The sequence below is a fragment of the Bombina bombina genome, chromosome 1, assembly GCF_027579735.1.
Source record: "Bombina bombina isolate aBomBom1 chromosome 1, aBomBom1.pri, whole genome shotgun sequence".
Classification (NCBI taxonomy): Eukaryota; Metazoa; Chordata; class Amphibia; order Anura; family Bombinatoridae; genus Bombina; species Bombina bombina.
This window is the reverse complement of record NC_069499.1, coordinates 709009546-709029973: the sequence shown is the minus strand read 5'-3', so window position 1 is coordinate 709029973 and position 20428 is coordinate 709009546. Positions and strand designations below refer to the sequence as shown.

The window sequence follows — 20428 nt, the reverse complement described above, 5'->3', positions numbered from 1 at the left end:
TAGCTTGGTTATTGGTTCCCACTAGTAATTGAGGACGATGTGGACTCACCATATCTTAGAAAAGAAAACAAAATGTATGCTTACCTGATAAATGTATTTCTTTCCGGATATGGTGAGTCCACAACCCCACCCTTTTTATTAAGACGGTTATTTTTTTACTAAACGTCAGGCACCTTTACACCTTTTGTATTTTTCCTTTTTCCATGTCCCTTCGGTCGAATGACTGGGGTTTGTGGGAAGGGAAGTGATACTTAACAGCTTTGCTGTGGTGCTTTTTGCCTCCTCCTGCTGGCCAGGGGTGATATTCCCAGTAGTAATTGAGGACGTCGGGGACTCACCATATTCGGAAATAAATTTATCAGGTAAGCATAAATTTCTTTTTTTGTTGTTGTGAGAATTTAAAATGTTCATCTAGTAGATCACCTCTCGAGTTATGGCTAGTTTTGCTGGTGGTATAATTTCACTAAGAATTGCTTACCTGTCTTTACAGGGGAAGGAAAGTGGTTCAGAAATATTGATTATTATCGTTTAGATGGTTCAACTAGTGCACAGACACGAAAGAAATGGGCAGAAGAATTCAATGATGTTACAAATGTAAGGTAAGAAACCATATTATAGAAAATAGCAGATTAAATTTGTCATAATTATGCATTTTAAAACTTTATATTTTTCCCTTTTTACCTTACCAGGGGACGTCTGTTCATTATTTCTACCAAAGCAGGATCCCTGGGCATAAATCTTGTTGCTGCTAACCGTGTAATCATCTTTGATGCCTCGTGGAATCCGTCATATGATATCCAGAGTATCTTTAGGGTTTATCGATTTGGGCAGAACAAACAAGTTTTTGTGTACAGATTCTTGGCTCAGGTGTGTTTTATTTTACAAAAATGTAAGGCTGTTTTGTTTTTTTAATCACAGTAGAACCGTTTAAACACACAACCACATAAACACTGTAGACATTTTTTTTTTATTGAGGTTAACATAGCTTATACACAAGTCTCCTCAACCAGGTTACAGGTAATAATATACATTATACTGACATGACATATCATTCCAAGCACCTCATTTTCTTTTATATACAATAGTTTTGCAATGTCCCCAACCAAACAGGTCCAGTCAAGGGACCATAAACTGTATAAAGCCATCGAGGAAATGTAAATGGGAAAAATAGTAGAAAATGTAGCTTCAGTGCATATGTAGTATAGACAGACTGTGGAATAAACATACATTATCAACATAAGGAAGTGTGAGAAGGGCACCACAATTACTCAGTTGTATAGGCCATCGATAGAAGTGATGTGTCAGACCAATCCTTAGTTACTATTATAAGCTTAATTATATATTAACACTGAACAAGTATAGAACTATAAACATTAGCAAAACTATTATTCTGGATAATCTTCAGGGAACCAGAAAATCCTATCCGGAGTTCAAGGGACACTGTACCCAAAAAAATTTCTTTCGTGATTCAGATTGAGCATGAAATTTTAAGCAACTTTCTAATTTACTCCTATTATCAAAATTTCTTCGTTCTCTTGGTATCTTTATTTGAAATGCCAGAATGTAAGTTTAGATGCCGGCCCATTTTTGGTGAACAACCTGGGTTGTCCTTGCTGATTGGTGGATACATTCATCCACCAATAAAAAAGTGCTGTCCAGAGTACTGAAACCAAAAAAAGCTTAGATACCTTCTTTTTCAAATAATGATAGTAAGAGAACAAAGAAAAATTGATAATAGGAGCAAATTAGAAAGTTGCTTAAAATTGCATGCTCTTTCTGAATTACAAAACAAAACATTTGGGTTCAATTTCCCTTTAAGTTAACACCCCGGGAGTATTTATACATAAATGCAGAGGAAAACTCAGTCAAGGCTGTACGGGTTGGGCAGAGACTGCTTAACTCTGCCAAAAGGAAATGCAGGGGAAGAAAAAAAAAAAATATTCCTCCCTAACCGCAGAAGATTGATAGAGGGCGGAGGCTAAGCCAGTAATAGTGTATCTTGTGATTGCTAATTCACATACCTATTATTTAAGTCTACCTTTGATAGATAAGAGATTAATAATGAGGATCCATATACAGTCATTTCCCAAGGGTTCACAAGATAAGTTGTAATCTATAAGCTTTTACTTACTGCTAACTATAAGGTAATTGTATAACCTGAACATAACTTTACATGAAGAATAACTAAATACCAATACAATTCTGTCACCTGGGGCGGGGCATTACAGGGGGGGGGCTATGTTTTCAAATTGTACTACCGGATGCACAGGACTAAAACATTTTCAATGCATGGTAGAGAGATAACAGTGGTCAGACAAAGCAGCATACTAAGTAAATCAGTGTAAACATTCACAGCTCCCCTAATTGAGGACCTACACTTCTACTCTTAGACACAATCCAACTGCATATACAGTATTAAAAAGAAATAACACAGACAGATTTACCCAGATATAAAGAGCTGGCCAAACTCTCTCCAGGACTTGGATAGTATATTTCAGGAAAGTATGGGTGCTAAAAACCATACTGTACATAGAAATAGGAATAGAGCAGCCAATAGAACGAAATCTCTGAGCTGCTTACATTAAGTATAGATCCAATCAACCATGGGGAGACAGCATATGATACAATATGTACATTAAAGTGGCGTTTCTGGTGACCTTACCAAATATATAATATCAGATACTTAGCCCAAGGGCTGCAGCATAAGAAAGCCTGAATCTAACCCCGCCTGCAGTATGGTATAATTATCTCTTACTCCCATTAAACTAGAATGGCAATACAAATGTGTATACTTTTATATAAAGATTTCTGCCAGGCTTATGGTCGATGATAATCAGCTAACTAAAAAAGCATAGTTAGGAAAGTTAAAAATATAAGATCTGGATGGTTACAGAGCACATGTTTCTTTCATGTAATTAGCAAGAGTCCATGAGCTAGTGACGTATGGGATATACATTCCTACCAGGAGGGGCAAAGTTTCCCAAACCTCAAAATGCCTACAAATACACCCCTCACCACACCCACAAATCAGTTTTACAAACTTTGCCTCCTATGGAGGTGGTGAAGTAAGTTTGTGCTAGATTCTACGTTGATATGCGCTCCGCAGCAGGTTGGAGCCCGGTTTTCCTCTCAGCGTGCAGTGAATGTCAGAGGGATGTGAGGAGAGTATTGCCTATTTTGAATGCAGTGATCTCCTTCTACGGGGTCTATTTCATAGGTTCTCTGTTATCGGTCGTAGAGATTCATCTCTTACCTCCCTTTTCAGATCGACGATATACTCTTATATATATACCATTACCTCTGCTGATTTTCGTTTCAGTACTGGTTTGGCTTTCTACAAACATGTAGATGAGTGTCCTGGGGTAAGTAAGTCTTATTTTCTGTGACACTCTAAACTATGGTTGGGCACTTTGTTAATAAAGTTCTAAATATATGTATTCAAACATTTATTTGCCTTGACTCAGGATGTTCAACATTCCTTATTTTCAGACAGTCAGTTTCATATTTGGGATAATGCACTTGAATCAATTATTTTTCTTACCTTAAAAATTTGACTTTTTTCCCTGTGGGCTGTTAGGCTCGCGGGGGCTGAAAATGCTTCATTTTATTGCGTCATTCTTGGCGCTGACTTTTTTGGCGCAAAAAAATCTTTTCTGTTTCCGGCGTCATACGTGTCGCCGGAAGTTGCGTCATTTTTGACGTTCTTTTGCGCCAAAAATGTCGGCGTTCCGGACGTGGCGTCATTTTTGGCGCCAAAAGCATTTAGGCGCCAAATAATGTGGGCGTCTTATTTAGGCGCTAAAAAAATATGGGCGTCGCTTTTGTCTCCACATTATTTAAGTCTCATTTTTCTTTGCTTCTGGTTGCTAGAAGCTTGTTCCTTGGCATTTTTTCCCATTCCTGAAACTGTCATTTAAGGAATTTGATCAATTTTGCTTTATATGTTGTTTTTTCTCTTACATATTGCAAGATGTCTCACGTTGCATCTGAGTCAGAAGATACTTCAGGAAAATCGCTGTCTGGTGCTGGAACTACCAAAGCTAAGTGTATCTGCTGTAAACTTTTGGTAGCTATTCCTCCAGCTGTTGTTTGTATTAATTGTCATGACAAACTTGTTAATGCAGATAATATTTCCTTTAGTAATGTACCATTACCTGTTGCAGTTCCATCAACATCTAATGTTCAGATTGTTCCTGATAACATAAGAGATTTTGTTTCTGAATCCATCAAGAAGGCTATGTCTGTTATTCCTCCTTCTAGTAAACATAAAAAATCTTTTAAAACTTCTCTTTATACAGATGAATTTTTAAATGAACATCATCATTCTGATTCTAATGACTCTTCTGGTTCAGAGGATTCTGTCTCAGAGGTTGATGCTGATAAATCTTCATATTTATTTAAAATGGAATTTATTCGTTCTTTACTTAAAGAAGTACTAATTGCTTTAGAAATTGAGGATTCTGGTCCTCTTGATACTAAATCTAAACGTTTAGATAAGGTCTTTAAATCTCCTGTGGTTATTCCAGAAGTTTTTCCTGTTCCTGGTGCTATTTCTGAAGTAATTTCCAGAGAATTGAATAATTTGGGTAATTCATTTACTCCTTCTAAACGTTTTAAGCAATTATATCCTGTGCCGTCTGACAGATTAGAATTTTGGGACAAAATCCCTAAGGTTGATGGGGCTATTTCTACCCTTGCTAAACGTACTACTATTCCTACGTCAGATGGTACTTCCTTTAAGGATCCTTTAGATAGGAAAATTGAATCCTTTCTAAGAAAAGCTTATCTGTGTTCAGGTAATCTTCTTAGACCTGCTATATCATTGGCTGATGTTGCTGCAGCTTCAACTTTTTGGTTGGAAACTTTAGCGCAACAAGTAACAGATCATGATTCTCATAATATTATTATTCTTCTTCAACATGCTAATAATTTTATCTGTGATGCCATTTTTGATATTATCAGAGTTGATGTCAGGTTTATGTCTCTAGCTATTTTAGCTAGAAGAGCTTTATGGCTTAAAACTTGGAATGCTGATATGTCTTCTAAATCGACTCTACTTTCCCTTTCTTTCCAGGGTAATAAATTATTTGGTTCTCAGTTGGATTCTATTATCTCAACTGTTACTGGTGGGAAAGGAACTTTTTTACCACAGGATAAAAAATCTAAGGGTAAAAACAGGGCTAATAATCGTTTTCGTTCCTTTCGTTTCAACAAAGAACAAAAGCCTGATCCTTCATCCTCAGGAGCAGTTTCAGTTTGGAAACCATCTCCAGTCTGGAATAAATCCAAGCCTTCTAGAAAAGCAAAGCCAGCTTCTAAGTCCACATGAAGGTGCGGCCCTCATTCCAGCTCAGCTGGTAGGGGGCAGGTTACGTTTTTTCAAAAAAATTTGGATCAAATCTGTTCACAATCTTTGGATTCAGAACATTGTTTCAGAAGGGTACAGAATTGGTTTCAAGATAAGACCTCCTGCAAAGAGATTTTTTCTTTCCCGTGTCCCAGTAAATCCAGTGAAAGCTCAAGCATTTCTGAAATGTGTTTCAGATCTAGAGTTGGCTGGAGTAATTATGCCAGTTCCAGTTCTGGAACAGGGACTGGGGTTTTATTCGAATCTCTTCATTGTACCAAAGAAGGAGAATTCCTTCAGACCAGTTCTGGATCTAAAAATATTGAATCGTTATGTAAGGATACCAACGTTCAAAATGGTAACTGTAAGGACAATCTTGCCTTTTGTTCAACAAGGGCATTATATGTCCACAATAGATTTACAGGATGCATATCTGCATATTCCGATTCATCCAGACCATTATCAGTTCCTGAGATTCTCTTTTCTGGACAAGCATTACCAGTTTGTGGCTCTGCCGTTTGGCCTAGCTACAGCTCCAAGAATTTTTACAAAGGTTCTCGGTGCCCATCTGTCTGTAATCAGAGAACAGGGTATTGTGGTATTTCCTTATTTGGACGATATCTTGGTACTTGCTCAGTCTTTACATTTAGCAGAATCTCATACGAATCGACTTGTGTTGTTTCTTCAAGATCATGGTTGGAGGATCAATTCACTAAAAAGTTCATTGACTCCTCAGACAAGGGTAACCTTTCTGGGTTTCCAGATAGATTCAGTGTCCATGACTCTGTCTTTGACAGACAAGAGACGTCTAAAATTGATTTCAGCTTGTCGAAACCTTCAGTCACAATCATTCCCTTCGGTAGCCTTATGCATGGAAATTCTAGGTCTTATGACTGCTGCATCGGACGCGATCCCCTTTGCTCGTTTTCACATGCGACCTCTTCAGCTCTGTATGCTGAATCAATGGTGCAGGGATTACACAAAGATATCTCAATTAATATCTTTAAAACCGATTGTACGACACTCTCTAACGTGGTGGACAGATCACCATCGTTTAATTCAGGGGGCTTCTTTTGTTCTTCCGACCTGGACTGTAATTTCAACAGATGCAAGTCTTACAGGTTGGGGAGCTGTGTGGGGATCTCTGACGGCACAAGGAGTTTGGGAATCTCAGGAGGTGAGATTACCGATCAATATTTTGGAACTCCGTGCAATTTTCAGAGCTCTTCAGTCTTGGCCTCTTCTGAAGAGAGAATCGTTCATTTGTTTTCAGACAGACAATGTCACAACTGTGGCATACATCAATCATCAAGGAGGGACTCACAGTCCTCTGGCTATGAAAGAAGTATCTCGAATTCTGGTTTGGGCGGAATCCAGCTCCTGTCTAATCTCTGCGGTTCATATCCCAGGTATAGACAATTGGGAAGCGGATTATCTCAGTCGCCAAACGTTGCATCCGGGCGAATGGTCTCTTCACCCAGAGGTATTTCTTTAGATTGTTCAAATGTGGGAGCTTCCAGAAATAGATCTGATGGCGTCTCATCTAAACAAGAAACTTCCCAGGTATCTGTCCAGATCCCGGGATCCTCAGGCGGAAGCAGTGGATGCATTATCACTTCCTTGGAAGTATCATCCTGCCTATATCTTTCCGCCTCTAGTTCTTCTTCCAAGAGTAATCTCCAAGATTCTGAAGGAATGCTCGTTTGTTCTGCTGGTAGCTCCGGCATGGCCTCACAGGTTTTGGTATGCGGATCTTGTCCGGATGGCCTCTTGCCATCCGTGGACTCTTCCGCTAAGACCAGACCTTCTGTCGCAAGGTCCTTTTTTCCATCAGGATCTCAAATCCTTAAATTTAAAGGTATGGAGATTGAACGCTTGATTCTTGGTCAAAGAGGTTTCTCTGACTCTGTGATTAATACTATGTTACAGGCTCGTAAATCTGTATCTAGAGAGATATATTATAGAGTCTGGAAGACTTATATTTCTTGGTGTCTTTCTCATCATTTTTCTTGGCATTCTTTTAGAATTCCGAGAATTTTACAGTTTCTTCAGGATGGTTTAGATAAAGGTTTATCCGCAAGTTCTTTGAAAGGACAAATCTCTGCTCTTTCTGTTCTTTTTCACAGAAAGATTGCTAATCTTCCTGATATTCATTGTTTTGTACAAGCTTTGGTTCGTATAAAACCTGTCATTAAGTCAATTTCTCCTCCTTGGAGTTTGAATTTGGTTCTGGGGGCTCTTCAAGCTCCTCCTTTTGAACCCATGCATTCATTGGACATTAAATTTCTTTCTTGGAAAGTTTTGTTCCTTTTGGCGATCTCTTCTGCCAGAAGAGTCTTTGAATTATCTGCTCTTTCTTGTGAGTCTCCTTTTCTGATTTTTCATCAGGATAAGGCGGTGTTGCAAACTTCTTTTGAATTTTTACCTAAGGTTGTGAATTCCAACAACATTAGTAGAGAAATTGTGGTTCCCTCATTATGTCCTAATCCTAAGAATTCTAAGGAGAAATCGTTGCATTCTTTGGATGTTGTTAGAGCTTTGAAATATTATGTTGAAGCTACTAAGTCTTTCCGAAAGACTTCTAGTCTATTTGTTATCTTTTCTCTTTCTAGAAAAGACCAGAAAGCTTCTGCCGTTTCTTTGGCATCTTGGTTGAAATCTTTAATTCATCATGCCTATGTCGAGTCGGGTAAAACTCCGCCTCAAAGGATTACAGCTCATTCTACTAGGTCAGTTTCTACTTCCTGGGCGTTTAAGAATGAAGCTTCGGTTGATCAGATTTGCAAAGCAGCAACTTGGTCCTCTTTGCATACTTTTACTAAATTCTACCATTTTGATGTATTTTCTTCTTCTGAAGCAGTTTTTGGTAGAAAAGTACTTCAGGCAGCGGTTTCAGTTTGAATCTTCTGCTTATGTTTTTCATTAAACTTTATTTTGGGTGTGGATTATTTTCAGCAGGAATTGGCTGTCTTTATTTTATCCCTCCCTCTCTAGTGACTCTTGCGTGGAAAGATCCACATCTTGGGTAGTCATTATCCCATACGTCACTAGCTCATGGACTAGCTAATTACATGAAAGAAAACATAATTTATGTAAGAACTTACCTGATAAATTCATTTCTTTCATATTAGCAAGAGTCCATGAGGCCCGCCCTTTTTTGTGGTGGTTATGATTTTTTTGTATAAAGCACAATTATTCCAATTCCTTATTTTTTATGCTTTCGCACTTTTTTCTTATCACCCCACTTCTTGGCTATTCGTTAAACTGATTTGTGGGTGTGGTGAGGGGTGTATTTGTAGGCATTTTGAGGTTTGGGAAACTTTGCCCCTCCTGGTAGGAATGTATATCCCATACGTCACTAGCTCATGGACTCTTGCTAATATGAAAGAAATGAATTTATCAGGTAAGTTCTTACATAAATTATGTTTTTCATGAAGCCAGTGCAAAAAAATAAGAAAAGGCATATCAATAAAGTGTCCATGCTCAGGGGTTGCACTAGCATAATCAACCTATTCTGTTTGCATGTATGTAAAGTCTCCACACAGAGCAGAACTATTTACCAGGCAATATAGATATATTAGCACAGAGAGATTAGCAGAGTGGCACAAGATATTGTAAAACCCAATAGGGGTACTAAAATTGTTAGATAGCTGGAGTACTTTCACTAGCACCAAGGAATTTCTGCTAGTTCTTCATATAGTTTAACCGCATGCAGAATCCACACATTTTCAGATAGAAAATCTTCATGAATGCAGATATCTAAGCTTCAGACAGTATAAAGTTATTCAGTAGTTCCAGACATCAATCTTAGGAGCATAGAAGAATGTTGTTGCAAGCTAAAACGTTTGGCATTCGCTGCCTCAGCAAAATTGTTAACCAATACCTGCTCTAAATGATCGTACCAGTCTAAGTATAGATCGAATTCCAAACCAGGGATTCTAGGGGGAACAATGGCTCACAACCCGGTACGTCTGCAAGATCTGGTGGTGCTCCCAGCAGGAATGTTGTAACAAGCGCGCTGAGCTGATGACTGAGAGAAGCAAACCTGGAGATGTTTGAGCACTGTGATGCTCTGTGGTGCCTGCTACTATGTGCGAGAGGCCGTATTGCGTACCCCTCCATGCGTGCAATCCACTCGGATCGGCAGAGAGAGAGTGAAGCTTCATCTCGAGGCTTGTATCTGGCGATGTCAATGGCAAGGAGCGCGCCTGAAGAGCTGCAGGTACTATGTCGCTCTGTGACTCCTGTACTACTTTGCGCTCCACTGCAGTGTTCTCGCTCCGTGTACTTGCCACTCAAATCTCGTCAATAAGGGCATCAAGCCTCTCGCACTTCCTCCTCTCATATTTCTCCAGCAAGTCTCTTAAAACAGTATACGATGCTTGGGTCTCCATGCTGGGCCAGTAGTGTGCTCTGTTAGACACGTGAATCCACCAAAATGGCGCTCCAGTGTGTAGCAGGCAGCTCTGAGACAGTTTTTCAGCACAGTATTAATCAGAGATCTACCGCATGTCTTAGGCTTCTCCCTGTGTTATTACCTCCCAGTTACAATGTTCATTTCTTTTGCATGATGTACCGAGTCCACGGATTCATCCTAACTTGTGGGATATTGTCCTTCCTGACAGGAAGTAGCAAAGAGAGCACCACAGCAGAGCTGTCTATATAGCTCCCCCCTTAACTCCACCCCCCAGTCATTCTCTTTGCTGGCTCTAAGCAGGAAGAGTAAAGAGAAGAGGTGTTAAACTGTTAGTTTTATTTTATCTTCAATCAAGTGTTTGTTATTTTTAAGTGGTACCGGTGTTGCACTATTTACTCTCAGGCAGGACATAGATGAAGATTTCTGCCTGGAGGATTATTATCTTAGCGTTTGTAACTAAGGACCACTGCTGTTCCCACAGAAGCTGAGGAGTACAGGAAAACTTCAGTGTGAGGAACGATTTTTTGCTATACAGCAATGAGGTATGTTCAGTCATATTTTCTGCAGAGACTGTGTTAACTCAGAAAGACTGACAGTGTCCCCATTAGGGGAAGGGTAAGCAGTAATCAGAGTTTTTACTAGCTTGCATAAAGGGTTAATTTTTTGTGGGCACTCAGTTTGTGAATTTGGGACAAACGTTTTTGTGTCTGGGAGTAACGTTTTCTGTTTTATGGGACATTTTCTTGAGGGTTCTTTGGGGTTGTTTATAACCCACATGGCTTTCAGGCAGGCTTTGTTAGTTTTGTGTAGGCCCCAGCAACATTTACAAGCAGCAAGCAACTTCTCCTGAGGTCCTGAGAGTCTTCTGAGGGACTAATTGAAGCTTTAAACCCCATATTATCGCTTCCTAAGGGCAGGTAGGGCCACAGCAGAGCTGTGGCAAGGCGCTTTAGGGGGTTTTAACTGGTTTTAGACATATTTCAATCCGTTTTTTTCATTTGGGGGTTTATTGCTTATTAACTTGTGGTGCAATCCTTCTAAAGCTTAGTGGGTACACTGTTAAAATTTCAGAAAAATTGAAGCAATTTTAACCTGTTTTGCAGTTTGTGTATGCCTTTTTTTCTCTTAAAGGCACAGAACCGTTTTTCCAAATTGTGTTTTTTTCATTAAAGTGTTTTCCAAGCTTGCTTGCTTTATTACTAGTCTGTTAAACATGTCTGACACTGAGGAAACTCATTGTTCAATTTGTTTAGAAGCCATTGTGGAAACCCCTCTTAGAATGTGTCCCACTTGTACTGATATGTCTATAAATTGCAAACAGCATATTTTGACTTATAAAAGTTTGGCATTAGATGATTCTCAGACAGAAGGAAATCAGGTTTTGCCATCTAGTTCTCCCCAAGTGTCACAACCAGTAATGCCCGCACAAGCGACGCCAAGTACTTCTAGTGCGTCTAATTCTTTCACCTTGCAAGATATGGCTTCAGTTATGAATACTACCCTCACAGAGGTTTTATCTAAGCTGCCTGGGTTGCAAGGGAAGCGCAGTAGCTCTTGGTTAAGAACAAATGCTGAGCCTTCTGACGCTTTAGTAGCCGTATCCGATATTCCCTCACAATGTTCTGAAGTAGGGATGAGGGATTTGCTGTCTGAGAGAGAGATTTCTGATTCAGGAAAGATGTTCTCTCAGACAGATTCAGATATGACGGCATTTAAATTTAAGCTAGAGCACCTCCACTTATTGCTCAGGGAGGTTTTAACTACTCTGGATGATTGTGACCCTATTGTAGTTCCAGAGAAATTGTGTAAAATGGACACATATTTAGAGGTTCCTGTTTACACTGATGTTTTTCCGGTCCCTAAGAAGATTTTGCACATTGTTACTAAGGAGTGGGTTAACCAGGTATTCCGTTCTCTCCCCCTCCTGTTTTTAAGAAAATGTTTCCCATTTCTGACACCATAAAGGACTCATGACAGATGGTCCCTAAGGTGGAGGGAGCTATTTCTCCAACATAGGTGTGTCCGGTCCACGGCGTCATCCTTACTTGTGGGATATTCTCTTCCCCAACAGGAAATGGCAAAGAGCCCAGCAAAGCTGGTCACATGATCCCTCCTAGGCTCCGCCTTCCCCAGTCATTCTCTTTGCCGTTGTACAGGCAACATCTCCACGGAGATGGCTTAGAGTTTTTTGGTGTTTAAATGTAGTTTTTATTCTTCAATCAAGAGTTTGTTATTTTAAAATAGTGCTGGTATGTACTATTTACTCTGAAACAGGAAAGAGATGAAGATTTCTGTTTGTAAGAGGAAAATGATTTTAGCAACCGTTACTAAAATCGATGGCTGTTTCCACACAGGACTGTTGAGAGGAATTAACTTCAGTTGGGGGAAACAGTGAGCAGACTTTTGCTGCTTGAGGTATGACACATTTCTAACAAGACTCTGTAATGCTGGAAGCTGTCATTTTCCCTATGGGAACCGGTAAGCCATTTTCTTAGTTTAAGTAAAAGAATAAAGGGCTTCATTAGGGCTTAAAAAACTGGTAGACATTTTTCTGGGCTAAAACGATTACTTTACTAAGTATATTTGGCAGATTATTACTTTTAATAGTTGTTAAATCTTGGGGATTGTTTTAATAAAAACGGCAGGCACTGTATTGGACACCTTTTTCACTGGGGGCCTTTTCTAGTCATAGACAGAGCCTCATTTTCGCGCCTCTAATGCGCAGTTGTTTTTGGAAAGCATGGCATGCAGATGCATGTGTGAGGAGCTAAGAACCACTGAAAAAGCTTATAGAAGGCATCATTTGGTATCGTATTCCCCTCTGGGCTTGGTTGGGTCTCAGCAAAGCAGATACCTGGGACTGTATAGGGGTTAAATGTAAAAACGGCTCCGGTTCCGTTATTTTAAGGGTTAAAGCTTTCAAATTTGGTGTGCAATACTTTTAAGGCTTTAAGTTACTGTGGTGAAATTTTGGTGAAATTTGAACAATTCCTTCATACTTTTTCACATATTCAGTAATAAAGTGTGTTCAGTTTGAAATTTAAAGGGACAGTAACGGTTTTATTGTAAAACGTTTTTTGTGCTTTGTTGACAAGTTTAAGCCTGTTTAACATGTCTGAACCATCAGATAACGATGTTCTATATGTATGAAAGCCAATGTGTCTCCCCATTTAAATATATGTGATATATTTGTGTCATAATGTCCAAACAAAGTAGGGATAATAATGCCATAGATATGATATTGCCCAAGATGATTCCTCTAATGAGGGGAGTAAGCATGGTACTGCATCATCCCCTTCTGTGTCTACACCAGTTTTGCCCACACAAGAGGCCCCTAGTACATCTAGTGCGCCAATACTTATTACCATACAACAATTAATGGCTGTAATGGATAATTCTATTGCATGCATTTTTTTTCCAAAATGCCTACTTATCAGAGAAAGCGTGATTGCTCTGTTTTAAACACTGAAGAGCAAGAGGATGCTGATGATATCTGTTCTGACATACCCTCACACCTATCTGAAGGGGCCAGGAGGGAGGTTTTGTCTGAGGGAGAAATTTCAGATTCAGGGAAAATTTCTCAACAAGCAGAACCTGATATTGTAACTTTTAAATTTAAATTTCAACATCTCCACGCACTACTTAAGGAGGTATTATCTACTCTGGATGATTGTGACAATTTGGTCATTCCAGAGAAATTAGGTAAGATGGACAAGTTCCTAGAGGTTCCGGTGCCCCCCGATGTTTTTCCTATATCCAAGCGGGTGGCGGACATAGTAAATAAGGAGTGGGAAAGGCCCGGCATACCTTTTGTCCTCCCCCTATATTTAAGAAATTAGTTCCTATAGTCGACCCCAGAAAGGACTTATAGCATACAGTCCCCAAGGTCGAGGGGGCGGTTTCTACTCTAAACAAACGCACTTCTATTCCTATAGAAGATAGTTGTGCTTTCAAGATCCTATGGATTAAAGGTTAGAGTGTTTGCTTAAAAAGATGTTTGTTCAGCAAGGTTACCTTCTGCAACCAATTTCATGCATTGTTCCTGTCACTACAGCTGCGTGTTTCTGGTTCGAAGAACTAGAAAAGTCGCTCAATAAAGAATCTTCGTACGAGGAGGTTTTGGACAGAGTTCAAGCTCTTAAATTGGCTAACTCTTTTTTATTTTAGATGCCGCTTTGCAATTAGCTAGATTAGCGGCGAATAATTCAGGGTTTGCTATCGTGGCGCGCAGAGCGCTTTTGCTTAACATCCCTTTCAAGGGTAAAACACTGTTTGGCCCTGACTTGAAAGAGATTATTTCAGACATCACTGGGGGAAAGGGCCACGCCCTTCCTCTGGATAGGTCTTTTAAGGCTAAAAAGAAGCCAAATTTTCGTCCCTTTCGCAGAAACGGACCAGCCTTAAATTCTACACCCTCTAAGCAAGAGGGTAATACTTCTCAAACCAAGCCAGCCTGGAGGCCGATGCAAGGCTGGAACAAGGGTAAGCAGGCCAAGTCACCTGCCACTGCTACCAAAACAGCATGAAGTGTTGGCCCCCGATCTGGGAAGGATCTGGTGGGGGGCAGACTTTCTCTCTTTGCTCAGGCTGGGGCAAGAGATGTTCAGGATCCTTGGGCGCTAAAAATAGTTTCTCAAGGTTATCTCCTGGAATTCAGGGAACTACCCCCAAGGGGAAGGTTCCACGGGTCTCAATTATCTTCGAACAGACATTCTTACACTGTGTAGAAGACCTGTTAAGCATGGGAGTGATTCATCCTGTTCCATTAGGAGAACAAGGGATGGGTTTTTACTCCAACCTGTTCATAATTCCCAAAAAAGAGGGAACATTCAGACCTATTTTAGATCTCAAGATTCTAAACAAGTTTCTAAGGGTTTCATCATTCAAAATGGAAACCATTCGAACGATCCTTCCTACCATCCAGGAAGGTCAATTCATGACCACGGTGGACTTAAAGGATGCGTACCTAGGTATTCCTATCCACAAGGACCATTTTCGGTTCCTAGGGTTCGCCTTTCTGGACAAGCATTACCTGTGGCACTTCCATTCGGATTAGCCACTGCTCCAAGGATTTTCACAAGGGTACGAGGGTCCCTTCTAGCGGTGCTAAGACCAAGGGGCATTGCAGTAGTACCTTACTTGGACGACATCCTGATTCAAGTGTCGTCTCTGTCAAAAGCAAGGGCTCATACGGACATTGTCCTAGCCTTTCTCAGATCTCACAGGTGGAAAGTGAACATAGAAAAAAGTTCTCTGTCCCCGTCAACAAGAGTTCCCTTCTTGGGAACAATAATAGTTTCCTTAGAAATGAAGGTTTTTTCTGACAGAGGCCAGAAAATCAAAACTTCTAAGCTCTTGTCAAGTACTTCATTCTGTTCTTCTTCCTTCCATAGCGCAGTCCATGGAAGTAATAGGGTTGATGGTTGCGGCAATGGACATAGTTCCTTTTGCACGAATTCATCTAAGACCATTGCACCTGGGCATGCTCAGACAGTGGAATGGGGATTATACAGACTTGTCTCCGACGATACAAGTAGATCAAATAACCAGAGATTCACTCCGTTGGTGGCTGACCCTGGACAACCTGTCACAGGGAATGAGCTTCCGCAGACCAGAATAGGTCATTGTCACGACCGACGCTAGTCTGGTGGGCTGGGGCGCGGTCTGGGAACCCCTGAAAACTCAGGGTCTATGGTTTCGGGAAGACTCTCTTCTCCCGATAAACATAATGGAACTGAGAGCGATATTCAATGCTCTCAAGGCTTGGCCTCGACTAGCAAAGGCCAAATTCATAAGGTTTCAATCAGTCATCATGACGACTGTTACATATATCAACCATCAGGGGGTAACAAGGAGTTCCCTGGCGATGGAGGAGCATCCGGGGGAGTGGGAACTCAATCTGGAAATCTTTGCCCAAATAACTCAATTATGGGGCATTCCAGACTTGGTTCTGATGGCCTCTCGTCAGAACTTCATGGTCCCTTGTTACGGGTCCAAATCCAGGGATCCCAAGGCGACTCTATTGGATACAATAGTAGCACCTTGGATCTTCAACCTAGCTTATGTATTCCCACCGTTTCCTCTCATTCCCAGGCTGGTAGCCAGGTTCAATCTGGAGAGGGCTTCGGTGACCTTGATAGTTCCTGTGTGGCCACGCAGGACTTGGTATGCAGACCTGGTGAATGTGTCATCGGCTCCACCATGGAAGCTACCTTTGAGACAGGACCTTCTTATTCAGGGTCCATTCGAACATCCGAATCTGGTTTTCCTCCAACTGACTGCTTGGAGTTTGAACGCTTGATTTTATCAAAGCGTGGGTTTTCAGATTCTGTAATAGATACTCTTATTCAGGCTAGAAAGCCTGTAACTAGAAAAATTTACCATAATATATGGAAAAAATATATCTGTTGGTGTGAATCTAAAGGATTCCCATGGAACAAGATAAAAATTCCTAAGATTCTTTCCTTTCTACAAGAAGGTTTGGAGAAAGGATTTTCTGCGAGTTCTCTGAAGGGACAGATCTCTGCTTTATCTGTTTTACTTCACAAAGGCTGGCAGCTGTGCCAGACGTTTAAGCGTTTGTTCAGGCTCTGGAGTCTTAATCTAGTTCTTTCAGTTCTTCAAGGGGTTCCGTTTGAACCCTTACATTCCATAGATATTAAGTTATTATCTTGGAAAGTTTTGTTTTAGGTTGCAATTTCTTCCGCTAGAAGAGTTTCTGAGTTATCTGCTCTGCAGTGTTCTCCGCCCTATCTGGTCCATGCAGATAAGGTGGTTTTTACGTACTGAGCCTGGTTTTCTTCCGAAGGTTGTTTCCAACAAAAATATTAACCAGGAGATAGTTGTACCTTCTTTGTGTCCGAATCCAGTTTCATAGAAGGAACGTTTGTTACACAATTTGGACGTTGTCCGTGCTCTAAAATTCTATTTAGATGCTACAAAGGATTTCAGACAAACATCTTCCTTGTTTGTTGTTTATTCTGGTAAAAGGAGAGGTCAAAAAGCAACTTCTACCTCTCTATCTTTTTGGCTTAAAAGCATCATCAGATTGGCTTATGAGACTGCCGGACGGCAGCCTCCTGAAAGAATCACAGCTCATTCCACTAGGGCCGTGGCTTCCACATGGGCCTTTAAGAACGAGGCTTCTGTTGATCAGATATGTAAGGCAGCGACTTGGTTCACTGCACACTTTTACCAAATTTTACAAATTTGATACTTTTGCTTCTTCTGAGGCTATTTTTGGGAGAAAGGTTTTGCAAACCGTGGTGCCTTCCATCTAGGTGACCTGATTTGCTCCCTCCCATCATCCGTGTCCTAAAGCTTTGGTATTGGTTCCCACAAGTAAGGATGACGCCGTGGACCGGACACACCTATGTTGGAGAAAACAGAATTTATGTTTACCTGATAAATTACTTTCTCCAACGGTGTGTCCGGTCCACGGCCCGCCCTGGTTTTTTAATCAGGTCTGATGATTTATTTTCTTTAACTACAGTCACCACGGTATCATATGATTTCTCCTATGCAAATATTCCTCCTTTACGTCGGTCGAATGACTGGGGAAGGCGGAGCCTAGGAGGGATCATGTGACCAGCTTTGCTGGGCTCTTTGCCATTTCCTGTTGGGGAAGAGAATATCCCACAAGTAAGGATGACGCCGTGGACCGGACACACCGTTGGAGAAAGTAATTTATCAGGTAAACATAAATTCTGTTTTCTACCCTGGCTAAGCGTACAACTATACCTATTGAAGACAGTTGTGCTTTCATTGATCCTATGGATAAAAAATTAGAGGGTCTCCTTAAGAACATTTTTGTTCATCAAGGTTTTCTTCTTCAACCTATAGCATGCATTGTTCCTGTAACCACTGCAGCTGCCTTTTGGTGTGAGGCTCTAGAAGAGGCTCTTCAGATGGAGACCCCACTAGATGATATTTTGGACAGAATTAAGGCTCTTAAGTTGGCTTATTCTTTTATTACAGACGCCGCTTTTCATCTTGCTAAATTAGCGGCTAAGAATTCAGGTTTTGCCATTTTAGCGCGTAGAGCGTTATGGCTCAAGTCCTGGTCAGCTGATGTGTCATCTAAATCTAAGCTTTTGTCCATCCCTTTCAAAGGTAAGACCCTATTCGGGCCTGCATTGAAAGAGATCATTTCAGTCATTACTGGAGGGAAGGGTCATACCCTCCCTCAGGATAAGTCAAATAAGACAAGGACCAAACAAAATAATTTTCGTTCCTTTCAAAACTTCAAGAGTGGTCCCTCTACCTCTTCCCCTGCTGCAAAGCAAGAGGGGAACTTTGCTCAATCCCAGCCAACCTGGAGACCTAATCAGGCTTGGAACAAGGGTAAACAGGCCAAAAAGCCTGCTACTGCCACTAAGTCAGCATGAAGGGTAGCCCCTGATCCGGGACCGGATCTAGTAGGGGGCAGACTCTCTCTCTTTGCTCAGGCCTGGGCAAGAGACGTTCAGGATTCCTGGGCTGTAGAAATTGTAACCCAGGGATACCTTCTAGATTTCAAGGAATCCTCTCCAAGGGTGAGGTTCCATCTTTCTCAATTGTCTGTAAACCCGACAAAAAGAGAGGCATTCTTACTCTGTGTAGAAGACCTTTTTACCATGGGAGTGTTCGGCCCAGTTCCAAAAGCAGAACAGGGGCAGGGGTTCTATTCCAATCTGTTTATAGTTCCCAAAAAGGAGGGAATTCTGGATCTCAAGATCCTAAACCAATTCCTAAGAGTTCCATCTTTCAAGATGGAGACCATTCGGACTATCTTACCATTGATCCAGGAGGTTCAATATATGACCACCGAGGATGCGTATCTGCACATTCCTATCCACAAAGATCATCACCAGTTCCTCAGGTTCGCCTTTCTGGACAAGCATTATCAGTTTGTGGCTCTTCCTTTCGGGTTGGCCACGGCACCGTGAATCTTCACAAAGGTGCTAGGGTCCCTTCTGGCGGTTCTAAGGCCACGGGGCATAGCAGTGGCGCCTTATCTAGACGACATTCTAATTCAAGCGTCGTCCTTCCAACTAGCCAAGTCTCACACAGACTTAGTGTTGGCCTTTCTAAGGTCTCACGGGTGGAAAGTGAACGTAAAAAAGAGTTCTCTTTCCCCCCTCACAAGAGTTTCATTTCTAGGGACTCTGATAGACTCGGTGGACATGAAAATATTTCTGACGGAGGTCAGGAAATCAAAGATTTTGTCCACCTGCCGAGCTCTTCATTCCATTCCTCGGCCGCCAGTGGCTCAGTGTATGGAGGTAATCGGACTAATGGTAGCGGCAATGGACATAGTTCCGTTTGCTCGCTTGCATCTCAGAACACTGCAACTATGCATGCTCAATCAGTGGAATGGGGATTATGTGGATTTATCTCCTCAGATAAATCTGGATCAAGAGACCAGAGACTCTCTTCTTTGGTGGTTGTTACAGGATCATCTGTCCCAGGGAATGTGTTTCCGCAGGCCAGAATGGGTTATAGTGACGACAGACGCCAGTCTTCTGGGCTGGGGTGCAGTCTGGAATTCCCTGAAAGCTCAGGGTTTGTGGACTTGGGAGAAGGCTCTCCTACCGATAAAAATTCTGGAATTAAGAGCGATATTCAATGCTCTCCAGGCATGGCCTCAGCTGGCTTCGGCCAGATTCATCAGGTTTCAGTCGGACAACATCACGACTGTGGCTTATATCAATCATCAGGGCAGTACAAAGAGTTCCTTAGCGATGATAGAGATCTCAAGGATAATCCAATGGGCAGAGGCTCACTCTTGCCATCTGTCAGAGATCTATATCCCAGGTGTAGAGAACTGGGAGGCAGATTTTCTAAGTCGTCAGACTTTTCATCCGGGGGAGTGGGAACTCCATCCGGAGGTGTTTGCTCAGCTGGTTCGGCTATGGGGCACACCAGAGTTGGATCTGATGGCGTCTCGTCAGAACGCCAAACTTCCTTGTTACGGGTCCAGGTCAAGGGATCCTCAGGCTGTACTGATAGATGCTCTAGCAGTACCCTGGTCGTTCAACCTGGCTTATGTGTTTCCACCTTTCCCTCTCCTTCCACGTCTGATTGCCAGAATCAAACAGGAGAGAGCATCAGTGATTTTGACATGTCATCCCTTCCACCATGGTCTCTGCTATTGAGACAGGACCTTCTGATTCAAGGTCCATTCAAGCATCCAAATCTAATTTCTATGCAACTGACTGCTTGGAGATTGAACGCTTCATTCTATCAAAGCGGGGTTTCTCTGAGTCAGTCATAAATACCTTGATTCAGGCTCGAAAGCCTGTTACCAGGAAAATTTATCATAAAATATGGCGTAAATATATCTTTTGGTGCAAATCCAAAGGCTTCTCCTGGAGTAAAATCAGGATTCCTAGGATTTTGTCTTTTCTCCAAGAGGGATTGGAGAAAGGATTATCAGCTAGTTCCCTAAAGGGACAGATATCTGCTGTGTCTATTTTGTTGCACAAGCGTCTGGCAGATGTTCCAAACTTTCGGGCTTTTTGTCAGGCTTTAGTTATAATTAAGCCTGTGTTTAAACCTATTGCTCTGCCATGGAGTCTAAATTTAGTTCTTAGAGTTCTTCAGGGGGTTCCGTTTGAACAAATGCATTCCATAGTTATTAAGCTTTTATCTTGGAAAGTTTTGTTCCTAGTTGCTATCTCTTC

At 41.3% G+C, this 20428-nt stretch overlaps 1 protein-coding gene across 1 annotated transcript in view; it reads left to right on the top strand.

The window, feature by feature from the left end:
* The window catches only part of ATRX (ATRX chromatin remodeler), a 783199-nt gene that overhangs the window by 679870 nt on the left and 82901 nt on the right, over positions 1-20428 (top strand). The window contains exons 28-29 of the mRNA XM_053714433.1: positions 491-599; positions 690-867. Coding sequence (XP_053570408.1) covers positions 491-599; positions 690-867 — 287 coding nt within the window. The remainder of the gene's footprint in view (positions 1-490; positions 600-689; positions 868-20428) is intronic.